The sequence below is a fragment of the Lepus europaeus genome, chromosome 15 (genome assembly GCF_033115175.1).
Source record: "Lepus europaeus isolate LE1 chromosome 15, mLepTim1.pri, whole genome shotgun sequence".
Classification (NCBI taxonomy): Eukaryota; Metazoa; Chordata; class Mammalia; order Lagomorpha; family Leporidae; genus Lepus; species Lepus europaeus.
Genome location: NC_084841.1, coordinates 57,102,753 through 57,124,187, shown reverse-complemented (window position 1 = coordinate 57,124,187; position 21,435 = coordinate 57,102,753). Strand labels below are relative to the sequence as shown.

The 21,435-nt window shown below is 48.5% G+C and overlaps 1 protein-coding gene across 1 annotated transcript in view; it reads right to left on the bottom strand.

Moving 5' to 3' along the window:
- The window catches only part of LOC133774295 (baculoviral IAP repeat-containing protein 1-like), a 28,928-nt gene extending 9,096 nt beyond the window's left edge, over positions 1 to 19,832 (bottom strand). The window contains exons 1-8 of the mRNA XM_062211940.1: positions 19,265 to 19,832; positions 17,796 to 17,895; positions 15,532 to 15,613; positions 13,639 to 13,690; positions 10,993 to 11,112; positions 8,589 to 8,688; positions 1,020 to 1,101; positions 69 to 126 (exon numbers count right to left, since the gene is read on the bottom strand). Of these exons, the coding sequence (XP_062067924.1) occupies positions 69 to 126; positions 1,020 to 1,101; positions 8,589 to 8,688; positions 10,993 to 11,112; positions 13,639 to 13,690; positions 15,532 to 15,613; positions 17,796 to 17,895; positions 19,265 to 19,832 (1,162 nt within the window). The remainder of the gene's footprint in view (positions 1 to 68; positions 127 to 1,019; positions 1,102 to 8,588; positions 8,689 to 10,992; positions 11,113 to 13,638; positions 13,691 to 15,531; positions 15,614 to 17,795; positions 17,896 to 19,264) is intronic.
- Between the last annotated feature and the right edge of the window lie 1,603 nt (positions 19,833 to 21,435).

Here is a 21,435-nt window from a genome sequence, read left to right as displayed (position 1 = left end):
ATCCCCGCCCCTAAACAACTAGATTTACACATATATATAATCCCATTGTGCTACTTCAAGGATCTTACCTGGCCCTGTAGAATTAAATTCTACTGATTCCTTGGGACTGCTTCCCTTGGTGGATTCCTTTGAAAAATAAAAGCCCTTATTGAATCAAAATTTGCATCAGAGCATGGGACATTGTGTTATAAATGGGGACCGAACATCTTCTAAACCCAGCCCATCCTTGGGTATGCATGGTGATTGAAGGGGGGTGTGCCCCAGATATGAAACAATCTGCACACATCTGTGAGAGGGGGTGTTCCCAGATGGTACACATAGGCTACACCCCATGGGTGAGTCCTATCCTTGCTCATCAGACTCATGGAGTCTACAGCAAGAACCCGTCAAAAACTCTAACGTGCAGCCTCTGTCCTGAGTTATTCCCTACATTTTTAATATTACATAAACTTTCCTCCTCCCATGTCACTTTCTGATTCATGAATATGAAAGGTGGATTGAGTGCATAACAGTCTGCTTTTTCTTCCTGTGGCACGAACGTTACATACCTAACACACAGCTCCAAAATCAGATGGTGGGGATGTGTGTGTGTAGTAAGGGGACAGCGACCTGTAGCTTAGAGAACAGTGTAGATAGGTCAACCTGTTATCTAGGTTTCTTCTTTGGTTAAAGAAACAGACCTTCCGAGCCTTGAACAAAGCCAAGTGGAAGGTCAGGCCTCACTGCCTTCCAAGTGGGAGATCCCACGTGGGACCCAGCAGGCTGCATGCAGCTCAGCCCTGAGTGTGACAGACTCAACTCTGCAGCAGGAGGGACAGACCACATGTTTCCTGAAGCCGGGCCTTGGGTCACTGGCTCACCCTGTTCCTCCCGACCACACCCGATGTGTGATGGTTACTCAGTAGATATTTGTAGAATTTATTTATTATCTATGATGAGTTATCCCTGTTCAGAAGAGCTTTCAGTCACATACATGATCATGGACAGCTGAAAACAAGCAGGATGGTAGGGGTCATTACCGTTAATTCAGGAAGTTCACCATGGCCTTCAAGGTCTGGAGCCACTTGTGCAGAAGACTTCAAAGTTTGGAGAAACTGACAACTAAACACAAAGGGTAACAGTTATAAAACCAGTTATAGGCAATTAAACATTTGCTTCACATTGGGTTGTAAAAAGTCCTGCTGGAGTTTCAGGGGGCAAAGATTAAGTATAAGACTAACATTTCCAGTGGTTCTCTGTGGCTCTTGGCCATAGAAAGTGGTTTATGAAGTGATGGTGAGGATATCTAGGAAATTTGGTGGAATGAGTACATATTTAATGCTCATCCATGAAACCAATAAAAATGAACTTAAAGAATCAAAAGAGAGAGAGAGAAGAAAATTCCTCCACTTACAGATCCCAAAACACAAAAAAGGAAAAACTGGTGAAGTCCAAATAAAGGCTGGAATTTGGTAAACAGAAAGGGACCACTGCAGCAACTCCAAACTTCAACAAAGGTACCATGGTAACATAAGACGCCAGCATCAGAAGAAGCTGGGTAAGTTAATATGCATAGGTAGAAACTCTTGGGGGCCAGCACTGTGGTGCAGTAGGTTAATCCTCTGCCTGCAGTGCCAGCATCCCATATGAGCACTGGTTCTAATCCCAGCTGCTTCTCTTCCCATCCAGCTCTCTGCTATGGCCTGGGAAATCAGTAGAAGATGGCCCAAGTCCTTGGGCCCCTGCACCCACGTGGGAGACCAGGAAGAGGCTCCTGGCTCCTGGCTTTGGATTGGCGTAGCTCCGGCCGTTGCGGCCATTTGGGGAGTGAACCAGTGGACGGAAGACGTTTCTCTCTGTCTCTCCCTCTCACTGTCTGTATCTCTACTTCTGAAATAAATAAATAAATCTTTAAAAAGAAAAAGAAACTCTATGTAATGCTATTTCTTCCGTAAATGTTATTATTCCCAAATAAAAAGATTATTTTTTTTCTAGAAAACTCTTATCAATATCTAAACTGAAAACTGTCACAAACATACTCTCTAAAATCCATTTGCCACACAGCAAGAAACTGGGATGCAAACACCTTCTAAACTCAGGTATGATGTCTGCTGAACTAACAGAGAAAATTCAAGAAAGCTCTACCTGCAAGTATTGACTCTGACAGGTGAGAACCATAAATGTGGGGAGGTCAACAGAAAAAACTAGAAGCATCAACTGTCTCGGGCCCATCTCCACACTATGGAATCACAGGCGAGCAGCAGGTCAAGCAAGGGGAGAGTTCATTTCATCTTCCTTAGATGACTTCAAGATGAGACCAAGAACACAAGCATAGCAACAGAAAAACAGCAAGGAGGACTTTTCCTATTTCTGTCCAAGATCAGCCACAGAGAGACAAATCAAGAGACAAATAGACCCATCAAGCAAAAGGGTAATGAAAGAAGGTAAAATATAGACTTTTTCATGCAACCAAACCCAGTAAAGTGAGTTGCCAGAGAACCTGCTCCACAAAGAGTGTGAAAGGAAACTGTTCAGCGAGCAGGAACTTTATATTGTGAGGAAACTTGAATTTACCCCTAGGAAAGAAGAGTGTCAGGAATGGTAACTAAGTGGGTAAATACAAATGACATCTTTTCGCTGCTTATAAAAGTACTTTAAAAGATAATTTTTTTAGTGTCTGGCATTTGGCACAGTGAGTTAAGCCCCTGCCTATGACACCAGCATCCCATACCGGAGCACCAGTTCCACTTCTTCTTCTTCTTCTTTTTTTTTTTTTTAAAGACAGAGCTACAGAGAGAGGTAAAGACAGAGAGAGAGATCTTCCACCCGATGGTTCACTCCCCAAATGGCTGCAATGGCCGGAGCTGCACCAATCCGAAGCCAGGAACCAGGAGCTTCCTCTGGGCCTCCCACATGGGTGCAGGGGCCCAAGCACTTGGGCCATCTTCTACTGCTATCCCAGGCCATAGCAGAGAGCTGGATCAGAAGAGGAACAGCTGGGACTAGAACCAGCGCCCATATGCGATGCTGGCACTGCAGGCCAGGGCTTTAAGCCACTGCACCACAGTGCCAGCCCCTCATTAATTCCATTTTCTGTGAACTTTTTAAAGAAATTATTTGAGAGACAGAGAAAGCACCCATCCATGGGACTACTCCCCAAATGTCTGCCACGGATATAACTGGGCCAGGCTGAAGCTCAATTCAAGTCTCCCATGTGGGTGGCATGAACCCAACTACTTGAGATACCTTCTGCCCCCTCCATAGTGTGTACTAGCAGGAAGCTGGATTTGGGAGTGGAGCCAGGACTCGAACCCAAGCACTCTGATACGGGATGCGTGTTTGCCAATCGCTGGTTACCTTAAAGGCCACATACCTGCCCCTTGTAAAGCATCATAAATGTATAATAACAGCACAAAGTATTAAGAGGAGAGACATGGAACTGTACTGTTGTATGGTTCATATATTTTCTGTTAAGTTTTAGTCCTTTTTGAAGATGACTATGATATATTAAACATGCCTATCATAAAACCTAGAGAAAGTACTAAAAAGACAAAGATGAATAGCTAATACATCAAAAATGTCGATAAAATTAAGTATTAAAAATACTCAAGCTTTTAAAAGTGCAGTTATTTGCAAAGAAACTAAAAAAAAATTGTACAACTGACTGAAATAAAACATTTGGGATAAATTTAGTGGGGAGATTGGAATCTCCAAAAGACTTTAACATCTTCCTCCTAATTTTAAGAGTTCAAATTTCCTGTTTTAGTACCTAATAATTGTCACTGCATACTATGCCAGATGATAAAATACCTATTTTTAAAACAAAATCTATATATTAACTTTCTGTAAACTATCATATTGTGCAATCAAAATTAAGAGTTCTTTGGTATGAAAACAATATTTAGAGCCTGCAGCTAACTTTCAAGACAGACTTAGTTTTGAGGGTGGTGCTCTCATGAAAATAAGTAAGAGTGGGTTTTATATTTTGTATGTTTGTATATTTTGTACCTGTTTTTCTGTTCTTTGTATGGCAGTATGTAGATAGTGTGTTAAGTTCCTACAGAATTTCTCCTTAAAAACTTTGCTAATATTCTTGTGCAACTGCGTTTTGAATAAGGCCATGGCAGTGTTAAAAACAAACCAAAAGGGGGCCGGTGCTGTGGCACAGCGGGTTAAGTTGCTGTCTGCAGTTCCAGCATCCCATGGGGTGCAGATTCGAGTTCCGGCTGCTCCACTTCCGATCCAGCTCCCTGTTAATGTGCCTGGGAAAGCAGCAGAAGATGGCCCAAGTGCTTGGGAAGCCGCACCCACATGGGAGACCTGGAAGAAGCTCCTGGCTCCTTGCTTTGGCCTGGCCCAGTCCTGGCCATTGTAGCCATTTGGGGAGTGAACCAGAGGATGGAAGACCTCTCTCAGCCTCTGTCTCTCCCCCTCTGTAACTCTGCCTTTCAAATAAACAAATAAATCTTTAAAACAAACAAAAAATACACTACTCCTGATTGTTCTTTACTGTTTCTGACTACCCTGTTTTGTCTGTGACTGCTGTAACTTAAAGTTTTTGAAACTGAATTGCTTCAAATAAACTAAAGATTTGTTATTAAAAGACAAAAGTACTCAAACCCCAAAAAGTCAGGAAAAGAAAAAAAAAGAAAGAAGAGATGGAACAAAAAGAAAATGAATGCCAAAATATTTATCAACAATTACATTAATATTGTACACATACTCATTTTTCTTATAACAGATATTGTGAGACTGATAAAAAAGCAAGACCCAACTTTGCTGCTACAAGAAGTTCACTTACAATATAATTGCAGATATATAAGAATTAAAATGATTTTAGGGCCGGTGCCGTGGCTTAACAGGCTAATCCTCCACCTTGCGGTGCCGGCACACCGGGTTCTAGTCCCGGTCGGGGCACCGATCCTGTCCCGGTTGCCCCTCTTCCAGGCTAGCTCTCTGCTGTGGCCAGGGAGTGCAGTGGAGGATGGCCCAAGTCCTTGGGCCCTGCACCCCATGGGAGACCAGGAGAAGCACCTGGCTCCTGCCATCGGAACAGCGTGGTGCGCCGGCCGCAGCGCGCCTACTGCGGCGGCCATTGGAGGGTGAACCAACGGCAAAAGGAAGACCTTTCTCTCTGTCTCCCTCTACTGTCCACTCTGCATGTCAAAAAAAATGATTTTAAAAAAGATATAACTTGTAAAAACTAATTCTAAAAACGCTGGAGGGGCTGGCACTGCGGCGTAGAAGGTTAAGCCTCTGTCTGCGACACTGGCATCCCATAAGAGTGCTGGTTTGTGTCCCAGCTGCTCCTCTTCAGATCCAGCTCGCTGTTAATGTGCCTGGGAAAGCAGCAGAAGATGGTCCAAGTGCTTGAGCAGCTGCATCCACATGGGAGGCCTAGAAGAAGCTCCTGGTTCCTGGCTTTGCAGCCATTTGGGGAGTGACCCAGTGGATAGAAGATTCTCTCTCTCTCTCTCTCTCTCCCTCTCTCTCACTTTCTCTCTCTCTCTGTGTGTCTCTACCTTTCAAATAAATAAATAAATCTTTTAGAAAAGCTGAAGTGGCAATATTAATATCAGATAAAGACTTAAGAATAAAGAATACTCTGGGGGCCAGAGAAGTGGTATAGTGGGCAAAGCCTCCACCTGTGGTACTGGCATCCCATATGGATGTTGGTTCGAGTCCTAGCTGCTTCTCTTCCAATCCTGCTCTCTGCTATAGCCTATAAAAGCAGTGGAAGATGGCCCAAGTGCTTGGATCCCTGTACCTACATGGAGATCTGGGGAAAGCTCCTGGCTCCTGGCTTCGGGTCAGCCCAGCTCTGACCATTGCTGCCATCTGTGGCGTGAACCAACTGCTAGAATCTCTCTCTATCTCTCCCTGTCTCTTTCTGTAGCTCTGCCTTTCAAATAAATAAATTTAAAAAAAATCAGAAGGGGTGGGGGTTATTTGGCGTAGTGGTTAAAAGGACCACATCCCATAGTTGAACACTCACCTGTAGCTCCTGACTCCGGCTTCCTACTAATGTAGCTTATGGAAAACATCAGTAACAGCTAAAGTAACTAAATTACTCCGCCCCTGTGGGAGACCCGGACTGAGCTCCTGCCTCGGCTTTGGCCCCGGCACAGCTCTGGCCATTATGGGCACTTGGGGAATGAACCAACAGATGAGAGCTCTCTCTCTCACTGTCTGTCTCTTTGTCTACCTCAACTAAATAAATTGAAAATATTTAAGAAAAAGATTCAGAGCTTGTGCATTGCGGCACAGTGGGTTAAGCACCGGCTTCCCATTTAAGTGTTGATTCAAGTCCCAGCTGCTCCGCTTCCAGCACCCTGCTAATATCTTGCGAAAGCAGCAGAAGATGCCTTTAGTACTTGGGCCCCTGACACTCGTGAGGGAAGCCCAGATGGGAGTTCCAGGCTCCTGGTTATAGCCTGCCCCAGCCCAGGCCATTGTGGCCATTTCAGGGAGTGAACCAACAGATGAAAGATCTCTCTCTCAGCCTCTCCCCTTCTCTCTGTAACTCTGCCTTTTAAACAAAAAAAATTTTTTTTTAATAAATTAAAAAATTTTAAGTTAAAACATGTCTCTCTTATGCAGATTTCCCAGGGAACCATGGAGGAATGTCCCATCAAAACAAGTCATAAACCTAGAGGAGGGCCAGCGCCGCAGTTCACTAGGCTAATCCTCTATCTGTGGCGCTGGCACACTGGGTTCTAGTCCCGGTCAGGGTGCCGGATTCTATCCCGGTTGCCCCTCTTCCAGGCCAGCTCTCTGCTATGGCCCGGGAGTGCAGTGGAGGATGGCCCAAGTGCTTGGGGCCTGCACCCGCATGGGAGACCAGGAGAAGCACCTGGCTCCTGGCTTTGGATCAGTATGGTGCACCAGCCGCAGCGCGCCGGCCATGGCAGCCATTGGAGGGTGAACCAACGGCAAAAAGGAAGACCTTTCTCTCTGTCTCTCTCTCTCACTGTCCACTCTGCCTGTCAAAAAAAAAAAAAAAGAGAGAGAGAGAGAGAGGCAAAGGCAAGGATGTGGTGTCTCAAATAGTGGCTTAACAGCTACACCACAACACCTGCTTCTATACTAAAAAAAAAAAAAAAAAAAAAAAAAAAACTAAAGGAGGATGAGATTGGCTCCAAGAAGCATGAGACACAACACTGGAGAATCTCCCGGATGTCAGGATCCCAGGGTCCCAGGATGACTGTAAGACAATATTGCATTCATATTGCAACAGGGTAGAAGATGTCAGTGAGTCTCCTTCAAGAAGATGAAAATGATGATATATTTGATTAGTCTGAATGGCATGAGGGGAGGTTTAAACATTTGGGAGAATTTGAATATGAACTGGTACTAAGTACACTTTAAAAGCTAAGCAGATTGCTTTAATTTATGGAGGGAAAAAACGGAAATGTATTGACAAAGATATAGAGAAGCCTCCTACATTGCTGCTGGCAACATAAAATGGTGCAAACAGGGTTCAGCATTGTGGTGCAGGGGGTTAAGCTACTGCTTGCGATGCCAACATTCTGTATCAGAATGCCAGTTCAAGCCCCGGTTGCTCAATTTCGCATCTAGTTCCCTAATAGGCCTGGGAAGGCAATGAAACATGGCCCAAGTGCTTGGGCCCCTGCCATCTACATGGAATATAGAGATGGAGCTCTAGGCTGGCGCCGCGGCTCACTAGGTTAAGCCTCTGCCTGCGGCACTGGCACACCAGGTTCTAGTCCCGGTCGGGGCGCCGGATTCTGTCTCAGTCGCCCCTCTTCCAGGCCAGCTCTCTGCTGTGGCCCGGGAGTGCAGTGGAGGATGGCCCAAGTCCTTGGGCCCTGCACCTGCATGGGAGACCAGGAGAAGCACCTGGCTCCTGCCTTCGGATCAGTGCAGTGTGCCGGCCGCAGCGGCCATTAGAGGGTGAACCAATGGTAAAGGAAGACCATTCTCTCTGTCTTTCTCTCTCACTGTCCACTCTGCCTGTCAAAAAATTAAACAAGCAAACAAACAAACAGATGGATCTCTGGTTTCCCTAGCTTCCACCTGACCCAGGCCTGGCTGTTCCCAGCATTTGCAGAGAAAACCAATGGATAAAATCTCTCTCTCTCTCTCTCTCTCTTTGCCTTTCCAAAAAAAAAATGAAAAAATTTTAAAAACAGAAAAAAATTAATTTATAGATAAAATTGGGGGACAGATTCTTTTTTAAAAAAATAAAAGATTTATTTATTTATTTGAAAGGCAGAGTTACAGAGAGGCAGAGGCAGCATGCATAAGAGAGAGAAGTCTTCCAGCTGCTGGTTCATTATCCAAATGGCTGCAATGTCTGGAGCTGAGCTGAGCTGAGCCAATCCAATCTGAAGCCAGGATCCAGGAGATTCTTCCAGGTCTCCCACACAGGTGCAGGGGCCCCAGCACTTGGGCCATCTTCTACTGTTTTCCCAGGCCATAGCAGAGCGGGATTAGAAGTGGAGCATCCAGGACTCAAACTGGCGCCTATATGGGATGCTGGCACTGCAGGTGGCGGCTTTACCCACTGTGCCACAGCACCACGCTGGGAGCAGGAGGGCAGATTCTTAAAATGAATCCAAATTCCAATAAACATTTGTTGTACTCACTTGGGAAAATACTTGGTATGATCTTCCAAGGGGTCATCACCTTCTTTCCAATTCTTAAGACATCCTCCACACAAAAAACACTGGACGACGTCCTCTATACCTGGAAGGAACGCAGCGTCCTCAGTGCCACCAGCATGTGTCTTTGGCAAGTGACGAGCAGGTGATAACCACCAGACCTTTACCACTGCAACCTTACTCGCTTCTCCAATTGGATTTTGTGGCAAAGTCACTGGTTGAATCACCAGAGAAGCAGTATTCTTCTATTTGAAAGGCTGACAGAGAAAATCTTTAATCTGCTGGCTTATTCCCTAAATGGCCATAACAGCTGGAACTGGGCCAGACTGAAGCCAGGAGCCCGAAACTCTATCTGGGTCTCCCACATGGGTGCAGGGGCCTAAGTACTTGGGCTATCACCTGTTGCTTTCCTGGGCACATGGCAGGGAGCTGGATTGGAAATAAAGAGCCAGGACTTCATTTTTTTTAAGATTTATTTATTTGAAAGTCTAAGTTACAAAGAGAGAGAAGGATCGCTTCTTGGCCTTTTGGCTAAGATCAAGTGTGTGTGGAGAGAGAAGGAAAGGCAGAGAGAGAAAGGTCTTTCATCTGCTGGTTCACTCCCCAAATGGAGCTGGACGAGTCTGAAGCCAGGATCCGGGAGCTTCTTCCAGATCTCCCACGTGGGTGCAGGGGCCTAAGGACTTGGACCATCTTCCACTGCTTTCCCAGGCCATAGCAGAGAGCTGGATCAGAAGAGGAGCAGCTGGGACTCAAACTGGCGCACATAGGGGATGCTGGTGCTTCAGGCCAGGCGTTAATCCGCTGTGCCACAGCGCCGCCCCCGAGAGCCAGGATTTGTACTGGCACTCTAGTATGAGATGCCAGTGCTGCAACACTGGATTAAGCTGCTGCACCACAACACCCACCCCAGGGCACTCTCTTTTGAGGCTTAAGACTGTGAGACATTAGGAGCTTTTGTGAATGCAGCACAGGCATCCCATACCGGCACTGGTTGGAGCCCTGGCTGCTCCACTTCTGATCCAGCTCTCTGCTATGGCCTGGGAAAGCAGAGGAAGATGTCCCTAGTGCTTGGGCCCCTGTAACTGCATGGGAGACCCGGAAGAAGCTCCTGGCTCCTGGCTTCGGAATGGCCCATCTCTGGCTGTTGCAGCCATCTGGGGAGTGAACCAGCGAATGGAAGACCCCTATCTCTGTCTCTCCCTCTCTGTAATTCTACCTCTCACATAAATAAACAAAGTCTTAAAAAAAAGGTTTTGTGCCAGTGCATTGTGTGTGTTAGAGAAAGTGACAAGGGCATGCCTCTGTTCGCGGCTGCTCTGTGGTGGCTACTTGGCTCCTCAGCTGATGTACCTGGTCTCTAGCTTGTGTGTTCATGCGTGCGTGTGTGCTCAGAGGAAAGCCCTCAGGGCACCCAGGAATGGCACAGCTCCCTCCCTGTGCTCACCTTGCTGTACCCCAGGCAGAGATCTCGCTGAAGGAAACCAGATGACCCGGCAGATGAGAGGGCACAGCTTGCCAAGGACCAGCAGAGAGCTGGTGGGGGACTCCGCGTGCTTTGGAACCATGAGAATGCATGGTGCTGATTTGCTCCACCAGAGTGTGGCAAAGACCGCCACCCATGGCCGCACTGTTTCTCAGTCTCTCACGGCTGGGCAGTTCCCCGCCCAGGAAACTGGTTAGGCTCCCCACTCTTCTTCCAGCTAGATGTGGCCGTGTGACGATGGTATGATTAGAGAGCAAGGAGCACCAGTGGTCGCCGTGCAGCAGGTACAGAGCGCCATGTCCAGTCCTGGCAGCTTCTCTTCCCATCCAACTCCCTAATGTGCCTGGGAAGGCAGCGGACAATGGCCTGAGTGCTTGGTCCCCCGCACCTACATGAGAGGCCCAGATGGAGTTCCAGCTCCTGGCTTGGCTTGGCACATCCTTGACCAATGCAGCCATTTGAGGAGTGAACCAGCAAATGAAAGATTCTCTCTTTCTCTCTCTCTCTCTCTCTCTCTCTCTTTCTCTCCTTCTCTGTAACTCTGCATTTCAAATAAATAAAAAAATTTAAATAAAAGAAAGAAATATAAGCAGCACCCTGTGATCGTTTCTGGGAGCTTTCCAGGGGGTGGGAGATCAATGTGTAGAAAGAGAAAGATGTGATCATTATCCCCAAGCGAAGACATGCACTCCCGGTCAGTCCAAACTTTAGGCTTTCAAGTCCAGAGCTTCACCACCTATGACAGGTGTGGAAAACTGGGAGAGGAGGCAGCCAAAAGAAGGGATCCCGCAGGAGCAGTGAGAAGAGCGGACGCTATTGCGTGTGAGTGCGGGCAGCCCGGGATGGCACAGTCTGTGTGGGGCGTGAGGTCGAGCGAACGAGGAGCACACTGCGTGGACTCACCTGTGTAGAAAAGACCCGCTCGGGCCAGAGCCGCAGCCCCGACAGGTGACTTGTGGGGCCAGTTCTTAAAGGAATCCCGCCGGAGGTCTTCGTTAGCAAAGACGCTGTCGTTGCCATAAGCTGGAAGAGAAGGCGCAAGTTGAGTCCAGCGGGCCCTAGCACCCAGCCCTTCCTGTGTTCAGGTGGAAGGATCTCAGCTCACGGGCGGAGTGGGCCTAAGAGCAATTACAGGCAGGGTGAGAAGAGAAGGAAGGGACATACGGGGGCAACACAGACCACCTGCTGGACTTGCGGTGAGCATGAATGGTGGTCTTATTGTTGTGTGTGTTTGAAACTGCCCATCCTAAAACAAGTTTCGAAATGATCTCTTTATCATCTAGCGTCAAAAGAAAGCAAGAAAAACAAAAAATAGAGGAGAGTCCCCTGCTGCCAAAGTCAGTGTCAAGATTTGAAGACTGGGGCCGGCGCTGTGGTGACTTAGGCTCATGCCTGCACTGCCGGCTTCCCACATGGGCACCTGCTGGGGTCCCGATTCATCCACTTCCAACCTAGCTGCCTGCTCATGGCCTAGGAAAAGCATCAGAAGACAGCCCAAGTCCTTTGGCCCCTGCACCCACATGGGAGACCTGGATAAATAAATCTCTCTCTTTTTTTTTAAAGATCCATTTATTTGAAAGTCAGAGTTACACAGAGAGAGGAGAGGCAGAGAGAGAGAGAGAGAGAGAGAGAGAGAGAGAGAGAGAGAGAGGTCTTCCATCTGCTGGTTCTCTCCCCAACTGGCCACAACAGCCAGAGCTGCGCCGATCCGAAGCCAGGAGCCAGGAGCTTCTTCTGGGTCTCCCACGTGGGTGCAGGGGCCCAAGGAATTGGGCCATCTTCTACTGCTTCCCCAGTCCATAGCAGAGAGCTGGATGGAAAGTGGAGCAGCCGGGTCTCAAACCGGCACCCCTGTGGGATGCCAGTGCTTCAGGCCAGGATGTTAACCCACTGCACCACAGCGCTGGCCCCATAAATCTCTTTTTTTGAAAGAAACTAAAACAAGCAAACAAATAAAAAGATTTGAGGACGGCTGCCTTCGTTGTGGCTCCCTAAGAACAGACAGGTTAATTTCTTGTTTTCCGGGATGGCCACTCTGGCCCTAAACCTCACCTCTGTCTTCTGCCAGCCGTGGGGACTTGAAAACTAAACTTGCATTAACTTGGTTTTACAAATTTCCTGAATGTGAAGGCATCCTTTAGTGTTCCGTGTAATCCCGGGGTTCTGGCTGTCATTTCATATGGAATCCGCCTTTACTTCCTTATAGCACATTGAGCTGTTTAAGAGTGTTTTCAAAAACATTTTATCCAGAATTTTTTTTTTTTTTTGACAGGCAGAGTTAGGCAGTGAGAGAGAGAGAGACAGAGAGAAAGGTCTTCCTTCCGTTGGTTCACCCCCCAATGGCTGCTGCGGCCGGCACACTGCACCAATCCAAAGCCAGGAGCCAGGTGCTTCCTCCTGGTCTCCCATGCGGGTGCAGGACCCAAGGACTTGGGCCATCCTCCACTGCCTTCCCGGGCCATAGCAGAGAGCTGGCCTGGAAGAGGAGCAACCGGGACAGAATCCGGCGCCCCGATCGGGACTAGAACCTGGTGTGCCGGCGCCGCAGGCGGAGGATTAGCCTAATGAGCCACGGTGCTGGCCTTATTGAGAATTTTTTAAAGAGTTTTATTTATTTATTTATTTATTTATTTGAAGGGCAGAGTTACAGAGAGGCAGAGGCAGAGAGCGAGAGCGAGATAGAGAGAGATCCGTCTTCCATCCACTAGGTTCACTCCTCAAATGGCTGCAATGTCCAGATCTGGGCCAATCCAGAGCCAGGAGCCAGGAGCTTCTCCCACATGGTGCAGGGCCCAAGGACTTGGGCCATCCTCCACTACTTTCCCAGGCCACAGCAGAGAGCTGGATTGGAAGTAGAGCAGCCGAGACTCAAGCCGACACCCACATGGGATGCCAGCACTGCAAGTGACAGCTTTACCCACTACGTCACAGTGCTGGCCCCTCCAGAAATTTTAGTTGTTTGAACAGAAGGGTCAAGTCCAGGAACCAATAAGACCTAATAAACATTAGGCCATCCATACTAAAAAAATACAGCACACCACAAGACCAGAAATCCCTCAATAATGTTTTTTTTTTTTTTGGACAGGCAGAGTGGACAGTGAGAGAGAGAGACAGAGAGAAAGGTCTTCCTTTTAGCCGCTGGTTCACCCTCCAATGGCCGCTGCGGCCGGCACATCGTGCTGATCCAAAGCCAGGAGCCAGGTGCTTCTCCTGGTCTCCTATGCGGGTGCAGGGCCCAAGCACTTGGGCCATCCTCCATTGCACTCCCGGGCCATAGCAGAGAGCTGGCCTGGAAGAGGGGCAACCGGGACAGAATCCGGCGCCCCGATCGGGACTAGAACCTGGTGTGCCGGCACTGCAAGGCGGAGTGGCCTGTTGAGCCACGGTGCCGGCCATCAATAATGGTTTTTAAAAATAGAGTTATGGCACTGTAAAATGAGACAGAAAATGGATGTGGACAGGTTAAAAAGTAAAGACAGGTACCAAAAAAGAAACCAAAACAGAAGAAGAAATAGACAAGCGGAAGCTTTGAATCTGTCTGAACTTTACCTGACGGCATCGGTAATTCTCTTTGCACCCAGGACTTCAAAAAATGTTCTCCCTGAAAGAAATGGCATTCAGGCAATGAAATGTCTGACTTATTAAAGTATTCGCCTATCTGCGAGCAAGAACTGGGAGAGCCTCCTCCCTCAGCGTGGAGGGAGGCGCAGGGTTGCCGGAGGGCCGTTCCCTTAGTTCTGATTTCTGTCGCTGCTGGAACTGTTTTCTTTAAGTGCAAAATAACCACAGCAAAACCCACGCATGTCTACCGTGACCAACAGGAAACCTTCTCGCGGTCACGCTTTCCAGAGACCCAGCTGAGAAGCGGAGCTGCACTCTGACACCACCGATGCGCATTGACGAATGAGGAAGGAAGAGACACAGGGAGGACCCTCAACCCAGGAGGGCGCCAGGTGCTGCGCAACTGATGCAGCTCGGATAACCGCATCCATCCGCTTTCCCAGGAAACCCCTTCCTGTCCGACTCTCACCCTGTTCTTGACAGGGTTCTGGTCTTCTGGGTCTTGTCAGCCAATACATTCTCTCTTTTTCCTTAAGTTAGTTCGGGTTGGGTTTTCCATCACTTGCCGCTAGGAAATCCTTACCAATAAAAGATAAATACAGCTGGCGCTGTGGCTCAACAGGCTAATCCTCCGCCTTGCGGCGCCAGCACACCGGGTTCTAGTCCCGGTCGGGGCGCCGGATTCTGTCCCGGTTGCCCCTCTTCCAGGCCAGCTCTCTGCTGTGGCCCGGGAAGGCAGTGGAGGATGGCCTAAGTCCTTGGGCCCTGCACCCGCATGGGAGACCAGGTGAAGCACCTGGCTCCTGCCTTCGGATCTGCGCGGTGCGCCGGCCACAGCGGCCATTGGAGGGTGAACCAACGGCAAAAAGGAAGACCTTTCTCTCTGTCTCTCTCTCTCTCACTGTCCACTCTGCCTGTCCAAAAAAAAAAAAAAAGATAAGTAACTAGAGAGTGGGCCTAGCCTCATGGTTAATACTGGAGTACCTGAATTGCTTTCCTATCACTGGCTCCTGACTCCAGCTAACTACCAATGCAGTAGCAACAGCTCAAGTAATTGGGTTGTTGACACCCATGTGGGAGACCTGGGTTGGGGTCCCGACTCCTAGCCTGAGGCAGCTCAGGCTGTGTGGCATCTGTGCACAGGTGCCCTCTCTGTCTCTCTGCCTATCTCAGAGCCACCTCTGAGGCCCTCTGTGCGTGGTGGTGCCAGGTCAGCAGATCCTCAGATGGCGGCAGCCAAGGGAAGCTGGGAGGTGACCTCTGTCAAAGAGAGCAAGATTACCAGGAAGGCAGGCAGAACCAATCAAATGCCAACTCTGGACAAAGAAATTCTAAGGGGTCCAGTTCAAAAAGAGAGTGGGATTTTTTTATTTTTTATTTTATTATTATTATTTTTTTTGACAGGCAGAGTGGACAGTGAGAGAGAGACAGAGAGAAAGGTCTTCCTTTTTGCCGTTGGTTCACCCTCCAATGGCCACTGTGGCTGGCGCACCGCGCTGATCCGAAGCCAGGAGCCAGGCGCTTCTCCTGGTCTCCCATGTGGGTGCAGGGCCCAAGGACTTGGGCCATCCTCCATTGACTTCCCGGGCCACAGCAGAGAGCTGTCCTGGAAGAGGGGCAACCGGGACAGAATCCGGCGCCCCAACCGGGACTAGAACCCGGTGTGCCGGCGCCGCAAGGTGGAGGATTAGTCTGTTAAGCCATGGCGCTGGCAGGATTTTTTTTTTTTTTAACTCTGCAGAAGAGAGGCAAGGGAATAAAATGTGAAGGAGAGAAACAAACAGAACCCATGGCTGAAAAAGGAAGTCGTCCCCTTCTGATTCACATATTATTTGGTAATCAAAATACAACTTGAGAAAACATTTTGTTGTTACAAATTACCGTCACGTCAACAAATCCCTCGTAGCTTTGAATATACTGGATAATTTCTTCTGAAGTCTTCTTACTTTGAAGAAATTCGCATCTACAATTGATAATTATAATTAAAGCGTACCCAACACTATGACAGACATATATGACAATAAACTTTTGTTAAGAAGTATTGAATTGCTGAATCTTCTTTTTTTATATAAAGATTTATTTTTATTTATTTGAAAGAATTTCAGAGGGCAGTAGAGACAGAGAGAGAGGTCTTCCATCCGCTGGTTCACTCCCCAGATGGCCACAACGTCCGGAGCTGCACCCATCCGAAGCCAGGAGCCAGGAGCCTCCTTCAGGTCTCCCACGTGAGTGCAGGGGCCCAAGGACTTGGGCCATCTTCTACTGTTTCCCAGGCCATAGCAGAGAGCTGGATCGGAAGAGGAGCAGCCGGGACCAGAACCAGCACCCATATGGGCTGCCGGCGCCCAAGGCCAGGTTGTTAACGGTGCTGAGCCACAGCGCCGGTCCCATTGAATTTTCTTAAACTTCCCTGGAACTGTCAGAAACTGGGGCCAGAGTTGGGCATTTAGCTGGGTAGTTAAGATGCCCGCATTCCAAATCAGAGTGCTGGGGATTGAGTCCTGACTACTCTACTTCCAATCCAGCTTCCTACTAACGCACCTGGGAGGCAGTGGACAATGGCCCATGTACTTGGGTCCCTGCCACCCATGTGGGAAACCTGGATGGAGTTCCAGCCTCTTGATTTTGGTCTGGCCCATTGCTGGCTATTGTATGCACTGGACGGGAGTGAACCAGCACATGGAAGATCTCTCTCTATCTCTCCCTCTCTCTATCACTCTGCCTTTCAAGTAAATAAGTAAATAGAATTTTTGAAAAATTCTTCCAGCAGTATATGAAACCATTTGCAATATATATATATATTTTTTTGGACAGGCAGAGTTAGACAGTGAGAGAGAGACAGAGAGAAAGGTCTTCTTCCATTGCTTCACCCCTCAGATGGCTGCTACGGCCAGTGTGCTGCGCCGATCCGAAGCCAGGAGCCAGGTGCTTCCTCCTGGTCTCCCATGAGGGTGCAGGGCCAAAAGACTTAGGCCATCTTCCACTGCCTTCCCGGGCCACAGCAGAGAGCTGGACTGGAAGAAGAGCAATCGGGACAGAACTGGTGCCCCAACTGGGACTAGAACCCAGGGTGCTGGCGCCACAGGCGGAGGAGTAGCCTAGTGAGCCGCGGCGCTGGCCCATTTGCAATATTTTAAATATTGTATTTATTGGGGCCAGCGCTGTGGCACAGCAAGTTAAAGCCCTGGCCTGAAGCGCCAGCATCCCATGTAGACACCGGTTCTACTCTTGGCTGCTCCTCTTCTGATCCAGCTCTCTGCTGTGGCCCGGGAAAGCAGTAGAAGATGGCCCAAGTCCTTGGGACCTTGCCCCCGGTGGAAGACCCAGAAGAGACTCCTGGCTTAGGATTGGCACAGCTCCAGCCGTTGTAACCATATGGGGAGTGAACCAGTGAATGGAAGACCTCTCTTTCTGTCTCTACCTCTCTGTAACTCTGTTTTTAAAATAAATAAAATAAATCTTTAAAAAATTTTTGAAAAATATTGTATTTACTTTCCAACTTTATACACCATTTTATACAATCCCTGTGTAAATTATCATTTATTAATTAAGGCAATCATGAAACTTCTTCTTGGCAAAACTATCTTAGTGTTGGGATAATAAAACAACATTGAAAAATTATATAATAATATAATTTAAGCTTTTTATGGTGTAATCATGCCTTTCCTGCTTGAATAACTTCTAAGGCGTTCCAGGTTTGGAAAGGGGACAATCAGAACTGAAGGTGGTTCTTTCCTCTGTTTTTGTCTTAAAAAAAATAAACCTGAACATTCTTTTTTTTTTTTTTTCCTTGACAGGCAGAGTGGACAGAGAGAGAGAGACAGAAAGAGAAAGGTCTTCCTTTTCCGTTGGTTCACCCTCCAATGGCCGCTGCGGCTGGCGCACCGTGCTGATCCGAAGGCAGGAGCCAGGTGCTTCTCCTGGTCTCCCATGGGGTGCAGGGCCCAAGCACTTGGGCCATCCTCCACTGCACTCCTGGGCCACAGCAGAGAGCTGGCCTGGAAGAGGAGCAACCGGGACAGAATCCAGCGCCCCGACCAGGACTAGAACCCTGGGTGCCAGCGCCGCAGGCAGAGGATTAGCCTAGTGAGCCGCGGCGCCGGCCAAACCTGAACATTCTAAGCAAAACACATTCATCCACTTACTTGGGGAACCACTTGGCGTGTTCCTTCCAAGGATCATCTCCTTCTTCCCAGTTTCCCAAACATCCACCGCAGGAAAAGCACTGCACAATGTCCCTTTTACCTGCACAGACAGGACAACAGTTCAGTTGCCCAGCAGTGGCACCAGGGGTGTGTCGCCAGAGGTGACTGTTGTGTATATGAGGGAGATACGCTCCGGCTCGTCCCCTAGCTCAGCTCATCTGGCTGTCTCTTCATCCACCGCCTTGCTGCCCGGAAGCACCACTGTCCACGCTGTGAAATCCCTCCCTTTATGCCTCGCATAAAGTAGTTATTCAGTTATTCACATCTGTTATGATATCCATAGTGTGGCTAGGATAAGCCAAAGAAACAGCAATTTTCTGAAAGGCAATTTTCCCTATTGGAGTTAGACTTCATATTAAAACAAATAAACAATACCCTCCTTTCTCCACCCCTCCCCCACCGCCAGTACTGCAGAAATGAAAAGAACCCAGGAAAGATGATGTAAGAGCAATAGGAGGGGTTGGTACTGTGGTGCAGAAGGTTAAGAAACCGCCTGAAGTGCTGGCATCCCATATGGGCATCGGTTCTAGTCCCAGCTTCTCCACTTCTGGTCCAGCTCTCTGCTGTGGCCTGGGAAAGCAGTGGAAGATGCCCCAAGTGCTTGGACTCCTGCACCTGTGTAGGAGACCTGGAAGAAGCTCCCGGATCCTGGCTTCAGAATGGCCCAGCTCCAGCTGTCTTGGCCATTTGGGGAGTGAACCAGTGGATGGAAGACCTTTCTCTCTGCCTCACCCTCTCTCTCTCTGCCTCTCCGTAACTCTGCCTTTCAAATAAATGAATAAAATTGTTTAAAAAAAAAAAAAGCAATAGAGAGCTGCTCATGGGGGAAGAGACCGGTGTCAGGGGGACATCATGGTCCCTTCTCGGAGCCTTTAGGGATATGGCAGGTATTGTCCAAGGTCCAGATTAAACAAAAGGAAGTTTCTTGTTTTATAAATGTTTTTGCAAAGTCACACATGCGGAACCCTGTTATAAAGCAGAGCCAAAGCCGGCGCCGTGGCTTAACAGGCTAATCCTCCCCCTTGCGGCACCGGCACACCAGGTTCTAGTCCCGGTTAGGGCGCCGGATTCTGTCCCAGTTGCTCCTCTTCCAGTCCAGCTCTCTGCTATGGCCCGGGAAGGCAGTGGAGGATGGCCTAAGTGCTTGGGCCCTGCACCCCATGGGAGACCAGGAGAAGCACCTGGCTCCTGCCTTCGGATCAGCGAGATGCGCCGGCCGCAGCGGCCATTGGAGGGTGAACCAACGGCAAAGGAAGACCTTTCTCTCTGTTTCTCACTATCCACTCTGCCTGTCAAAAAAAAAAAAAAAAAAAAAAAAAGCAGAGCCAAAGTAAACAAGTGAAGAGAGATTCACATAGTGTGGCCCAAAGAGCTGAAAGCTGGAAGCTGACCCTCAAACCCCGCGTTACCCGTGAAGACGAAGCCGGCGGCGGAGAGCGCCCGCGGGGATATCCCTTGGACATAAAAGGGCCAGAGCCGGAAGGAGCTGAGTCTGGCCTCCTCATCTTGGCCCCTCACTTGGTGGGCGCTCAGCTCGCCCCCTGGACTCTTCACCCTGACATCATACTTGGCGATGTTCCCCACATCTTTGCCGGAAAGGAACTCGCAGTCTGGCCCTAACTCCCTGTGGTTGTCCAGGGGCCGTCTCCGGAGCCTGGAGCCGCAGAGGATCAAGCCGCAGCAGAAGCACTGAACCCTGTTTTTGGTCCCGGTGAAATAAAACCCGGCCGCGGCCATCTCCTGCGGGGTCCAGGAGCTGTACGGGTGATAGGTCACGAAGGTCTGCAGCCTCTTGGCTTCGCTGCGCATTTGAGGGCGGAAGCCTCTCTCCATCCCCTCGCGGTCTTTCTCTTCCTCCTCTTCCATTTCCTTTACAAACTGAACCGCATCTATGCCCAGGAGCACCGACAGCTCCGGCAGCAAATCGTAATCGAACTGGGAAATCCTGTCCTGGGAAGCCCTCTCGGGGGCGGCCATCTTCTGAGAAGGGATAGAAGATCTGGTTGGCGGTTCCTGGTGACTGCTCGCTGCAGGAGCTCTTCCTGGTGTTCCGGATGAAACTGGGAATTGAAGGGATGCCTGGGTTTTCAAGGCCAAAGAGAATTGGTTTAGGAAATGATCAAACGTCTTCCAAAAATCCTACTCCTTTCTTTCCTTTTTTTTTTTTTTTTTTTTTTTTTTTAATATTTACTTATGTATGTGAAAGGCAGCGTGACACAGAGAGGGAGAGAGAGCGAGATCTTCTGTCTGCTGGTTCACTGCCCCAGTGACTGCAACAGCCAGGGCTAGGCCAGGCAGGAGCCAGGAGCCAGGAGCTGCATCCCGGTCTCCCACTTGGGTGCGGGGGCCCAGCACTTGGGCCATCCTTTGCTGTTTTTCCAGATGCAATAGTAGGGAGCTGGATCAGAAGTAGAGCAGTGGAGCTGGTGCTGTGGCATAGCGGGTTGGGGCCCAGGCCTGCAGCACCAGCATCCCATATAGACGCTGGTTCAAGTCCTGACTGCTCCACTTCCCATCCCGCTCTCTGCTGTGGCCTGGGAAGGCAGTGGAGGATGGCCCAAGTGCTTGAGCCCCTGCACCTGTGTAGGAGACCCAGAAGAGACTCCTGGCTTCGGATTGGCACAGCTCTGGCTGTTGCAGACATTTGGAAAGTGAACCAGCAGATGGAGGACCTCTGTCTCTCTCTACCTCTCTCTGTAACTCTGTCTTTCAAATAAATAAAATAAATCTTAAAAGAAAAAAAACAAAAAACCAGAGCAGTAGGGACTGGAATTCATGCTCTGATATGGGATGCCCCAATAATATTTATATTTAAGCACTTGAGTAGGTTTAGACAATTGTATTCCTATCTATCATCTCCAGTTAAAAACAGGTAAACACCAGATTTTCATAAAATCTCTTTCTTCAAAGGCCTGGGTAAGGGAAGTGTTCCTTATTCACAGATTATGTCCATTCCAATAATGTATCAGGGAGACACAACAGAATAATCAAGTAAAATTTTCTCACACAAATTCCTACTTTGAGCCATGTTTCACTTTTTAATTTTATTTTTTAGGATTTATTTATTTGAAATTGAGAGTTACAGAGAGAAGGAGAGAGACAGAGGGAGAGAGAGAAATTTTCCATTAGCTGGTTTGCTCCCCAGTGGCCACAACAGCCAAGGTTGGGCCAGGTTGAAGCCAAGAGCCAGGAGCTTCTTCCAGGTCTCCGACATGAATGGCAGGGACCCAAACACTTGGGCCATCCCCCACTGCTCTCCCAGGCACATTAGCAAGGATCTAGATCAGAAGTGGAGCAGCCAGGACTCGAACTGACACCCATATGGGATGCCGGCATCACAGTCAGCTTCACTCGCTATGCCACAATGCTGACCTCTGAGCCATGTTTCACTTTTTAAATAAGTTTTATTGATATTGATTCATACACCATAAAATTTATCCATCTAACATATAGAATTCGGTGGATTTTAGCATATGTGTAGACTTGTGCAACATTCAGCATAGTTTAGAACATTTTCATCACACCCAAGAGAAACCCATACCATTAGCACTTGCTTCCCAATGCTTCTAGCTCTTGCAAC